The sequence below is a fragment of the Orycteropus afer genome, unplaced genomic scaffold (genome assembly GCF_000298275.1).
Source record: "Orycteropus afer afer isolate SDZICR_OR568_19922 unplaced genomic scaffold, OryAfe1.0 scaffold00287, whole genome shotgun sequence".
In the NCBI taxonomy this organism is placed as follows: domain Eukaryota; kingdom Metazoa; phylum Chordata; class Mammalia; order Tubulidentata; family Orycteropodidae; genus Orycteropus; species Orycteropus afer.
The window spans coordinates 2,172,770-2,177,774 of NW_006921874.1; the positions used below are offsets into that span (position 1 = coordinate 2,172,770).

Here is a 5,005-nt window from a genome sequence, read left to right on the forward strand (position 1 = left end):
TGGTGAGTTTGAACCGCCAGCCTTCTGATTAGCAGTCAAGTGCCTTAGGTACTACGCTACCAGAGCTCATACTAGGGGACTAAGTAGTTATAAAATGCAGGTGTTTCTCTGTTTTACACCTCTGCATTTTGGACGGTTATTATCTATCCATTCATAATATTTTTATTTGGCGCAAGCGAATTCGCGACTCTGAAGGAATGTGCTTTCTGTATGTGGCTGCGCCAAAGCTTTGACAATGATGAACACGTCTAAGTTGTGCTCCACTTGTTTACAAAAGTCTCCTTTTGCTCGCACATCAAACACATTTTTTTTTTCTCTCCTCCAGCACAATAGTATATTCATGCTGGCAGCCTTCACTTGGAGGTTTGAAGCATTAGTTTATTGGCAATCTGAAACTTGATTTGTTATGACTCTTTTTTAAAAATTCCATTTCATGGAAATCTGTTTGTGATTTCTGACATTGGAATGGTAGTTTAGAGAGGTGACCCCATGCTTTAAGATGTTGTATTGCATTTGTTCTAGGTTGAAGGTGAAAGGTTGATGACCACATTTGGTTTCAATGATAGGCTGATACTCAGACTCCTTCCCACTAGAAAGCTCAGGCAGAAGTTCAGCTGTGAGTGCAGTCTGAGGAGGAAACACAGCATGGTCTTCTGGAAACTAGCCCTCCTTTCTGCTTGCTTTCTTGGACTACCTGAAAGCATTGAATAACATGGGTCTGAACTATGCCTTCTCTTGCCCTGTATTAAGTGTTGATGTGTAAAAGGGAAACACTAAGTCAAAAAGTGCACTGCTTGTCATCAGTGAAGCATCCATGTCTTCACGTGGGATTACATGGCCAAGTAATTTCTAATTTTGCACAATAGATACTGGGCAAAGATAGGAAGGAAACCTCATAATTCCAAAACCATGTGTGGCAAGAAAACAAGTATAGAATGTTTTGTTTAAGGGATTTAATACTTACTGGAAAATGGTAGATGTTTTCCAAAATTGAAGTGACTTGCAGAGTAATTAGTGAAGACATACACTGGGAGTGTGTCACAGTGTACCCTGTGTTGTGTCATCTTTTCACACAAAACAAGTGGGGTAAGGTGTGTGTTAGCCTTTCAAATAAATTGAGGCCCTTATATGCGATATACCCACCAGCCACTCCTCGGAAGGAAGATGGGGCAATCTACTTCCGTAGTGATACTGCCTTGGAAACCCAAGGAGGGGTCGCTATGAGTCGGGCCCGACTCGACGGCACATAACAACAACAACAACAACGACATATGTGAGGTGGGAAGTTTTATCTTAATACAACACTTACATTTTTCAAACTTCTCTTATTTGAAAAGTCATTAGAGTTCCTAAAAACGCTTTCATTTGTGTTTTCCAACTGTGCGTGAAAGGATCTGAAAGGGTTTCATTAAAAAATGAAAGAAAAGAACTAAGATGGCAGGATTGGAACTGATTTATGGTGCTGACACTTGTAAGTGGATCCTGAAATGAAAAGATCGTATGACGTCTCTGGGAGTACTGAGGTGTTATTTTGCTTCTAGCCTTAGGTTGGTCAGCTGGGAGCTAGCTCAGTCTTCTAGTGACAGCCACCGGCACTTGCAGGAATGAGGCAACAGTAGAATGGAAGATTCTTGATTGGATTTCCTTGCTGTAGAACAAAGCAGTCATCTGGCTGCTTCACGCTTTAGAGAGGGATACATCGTGACTAAATGCAGTTTGGTGTGATGGAAATAGATATAAAAACATGAATTAGTTATGACGCCTGCCACCCCCATAGGAAACAAAGCCAGTAGACTCATCAGACTGATTACCCACGTCCAAGCTGATGATTTCCTTTTTATGCCTTCTTATTTTTCCCCGAACCTCATGTTAGATGCTATGCTGATGGTGGCGGAGAGACTGGAGGGTCCTTTCAACATTGAGTCAGTCATGGATCCCATTGATGTGAAGATTTCGGATGCGATCATGAACATGCAGGAAAACAGTGTGCAGGTGTCTCAGAAGGTAATGAGGATGGGAGATTGGATGGGAGAGTGGCAGACATCGTCCTGCTCGTGCCCTGATCTCCTTAATATGAAGGAGCTCTGGTGGTACAGAGCCTAAAGCATTTGACTGCTAACCAGAAGGCTGATGGTTCAAACCCACCAGCCACTCCACGGAAGGAAGACTGGGCAGTTTACTTCTGTAAAGATGTACCGCCTCAGAAACCCAGTGGGGGTTGCTATGAGTTGGAATCAACTCAGTGGCAATGAGTTTGGTTTTTTGGTTCTCCTTCGTAAGACCCCACTTGCTCAACCCACTGCAGGTTTTCCAGGGATGCGGGCCCCCCAAGCCCCTCCCAGCAGGCCGGATTTCTCGGTCCATCTCAGAAGGTGCCTTCAGTGCCCGTTTCCGACCATACCATCCTGAGGAGCGCCCGACTACAGCGGCTGGTACGAGTTTGGACAGACTGGTGAGTACTTTGGCACGAATGGCCGGATTCGATGGAAAAGAACCAAAAACACTTGCATGGAATGAATTCTTAGTTGGCAGGCTTACAAGTTTGGGTACTTCATGTGAAACTTTTCAAGCCAATGAGATGTGTACATCAGTAGATCTGCCTCTCTCATTTTCTTGCTCAGAGTCAAGGAAAGATGATGCAATAAACCATATCTCAAAACTGCCCTTTCTTGTTAGCATGTTTTTACTGAGCATCTACTATGTGCCCATGACTGGGCCTAGGAAGCTCAGATGAATAAGACAGGTCCTTGCTCTCAAAAGGCCCCTGGAAAGAGGGAGAAGCAGATGTCCTCAGCGTACTATGCAGTGTACCAAATGCTAAGATGGGAAAAGAGGAAGAAGATGAATAAATGTACATTGCTTTAGACACTGCACAAGATTGCAAAATTGTAAGGCAACACTGATACACTAGTAAAGGGCCCACAAGGAGCCTGGTGGCATGAGCAGTTTGCGCTTGGCTGCTAACCAAAAAGCTAACAGTTTGAACACACCCAGCAGCTCCACGGTAGAAAGACCTGGCAATGCTTCTGTAAAGATTACAGGCAAGAAACCCCTATAGGGCAGCTTTACCCTGTAACACTTGGGGTCACTATGAGTCGGGGGCCAACCTGGCAGCAAACAACAGCAACCAGAGGGAGCCTGAGGAGGCAGGGGTGGATAGGGAGGGAGCAGTGATAGGCAAGTTTCCTGGAGTTGTTGCTGGTGTTGTGTGCCATCAAGTCAATTCAGACTCAGCGATGACAGAGTAGAACTGGCCCATATGGTTTTCTAGGCTGTAACCTTTATGGGTGCAAATCACTAGGTCTTTCTCCTGCGGGGCTGCTGGTGGGCTCAACACAGTTACCCTTCAGGAACCAGCCTAGTGCTTCACCATCACACAACCAGCATTACTATATATACACAAAGGCATGTCTCAGAGATACTGTGGGTTCAGTTCCAGACCAGCACAATAAAGTGAATATCACAATAAAGTGAGTCACATGAATTCTTTGGTTTCCCAGTGCATATAAAAGTTGACAGTATTCTGTAGTCTATGAGGTGTGCAATAGCATGATGAAAAAGTTTGAAATATTGTGAGAAGCACCAAAATGTAACACAGAGACATGAAGTGAACACATGCTGTTGGGAAAATGGTGCTGATAGCCTCATTCAGGGCAGGGTTGCCACAAACCTTCCATTTGTAAAAAGCTCAACATCTTCAAAGTACAATAAAGTAAGGTAGGCCTGTATAAGCCTAACCTGACTGTAACAGCCTTGTAAGAAGAGACTGTGTCAGATCATTGTATCTGCAGGGACGCATAACCTGGTTGTCTTTCAGAGGGTAGTTACAGTGAGGAGGTAGAATGGACAACAGGTGTAGGGAACTCCTTCAGAGCTTGCATTTCAGGGGTTTGTTCGTTTACATGGCTTTGTACCTCTGAGTATAAATTGATTTGCATGTTATCTTCTGACTAAAGTTGAAACGGACTTGCATATTATTCTGGAGATACGTTAGAAATGAGAAGAAGGGCCATCTCTGGGTACTTCAGTGTGTTTGACAAGGGTGTCTTTTTTTTTTTAAAAAATACATTTTATTGAAATACAATTTATGTACTGTGAAATACACAAAACTAAAGTGACATGGGTCAATGCATTATTTCTCAGTGTTCTCTCCCCTCTCCTCCCGCCCCTGGTAACCAACAAAGAAAGTTTCCTTGCATATATAAACCTTTCCTAGACTTTTTACAATAATGAACTAATACTATATTTGTCCTTCTGTGATTGACTAATTTCACTCAGTGTAATGTTCCCCAAGTTCATCCACGTTATGCAATGTTTTGCAGATTCTCTATTATTCTTTAGTGTTGCATAGTATTCCATTGTGTGTATGTACCACAGTTTGGTTATCCATTCTTCTGTTGATGGGCACATAGGTTGTTTCCATCTTTTGGCTGTTGTAAATAGTGCTGCAATGAACATGGGTGTGCATATATCTGTTCTTGTCCTGGCTCTCACTTCTTTAGGATATATACCTAGTAATGGGATTGCTGGGTCAAATGGTATCTCTAATTCCAGCCACACTGCTTTCCACAGTGGTTGTATCACTTCACAGTCCCACCAGCAGTGTATGGGAGTCCCAATCTCTCCACATCCCCACCAGCATTTGTTATTTTCTGTCTCGTTGAACCTTGCCATCAGTGCCGGGGTGAGATGGTATCTCATTGTTTTGATTTGCATCTCTCTGACGGCCAATGATTGTGAGCATCTCCTCATGTATTAGCTGGCCACATGAATATGCTTCTTGGTGAAGTGTCAGAAGTGGTCTTCTGCCCATTTTTCAATTGGATTGTTAATTCCTTTGGTGTTGAGGCATTGGAGTTTTCTATAAATCTTAGAGATAAGTCCTTTGCCAGATATGTAATTATCAGCAAATATGAATTTGTTGCTGTCATTTTTTATGTGCTTTTTCATGGTGTTGATTTCTTTGTTGCCTATAATTTTCTGTGCTGAGCTCGTTTTGTTTATG

General features: G+C 43.0%; 1 protein-coding gene across 1 annotated transcript in view; it reads left to right on the forward strand.

Moving 5' to 3' along the window:
* GPC4 (glypican 4) overlaps positions 1-5,005 on the forward strand; it is a 143,964-nt gene that overhangs the window by 132,493 nt on the left and 6,466 nt on the right. Inside the window, exons 5-7 of the mRNA XM_007950745.1 lie at positions 1,874-2,004; positions 2,306-2,452; positions 2,722-2,795. Of these exons, the coding sequence (XP_007948936.1) occupies positions 1,874-2,004; positions 2,306-2,452; positions 2,722-2,795 (352 nt within the window). The remainder of the gene's footprint in view (positions 1-1,873; positions 2,005-2,305; positions 2,453-2,721; positions 2,796-5,005) is intronic.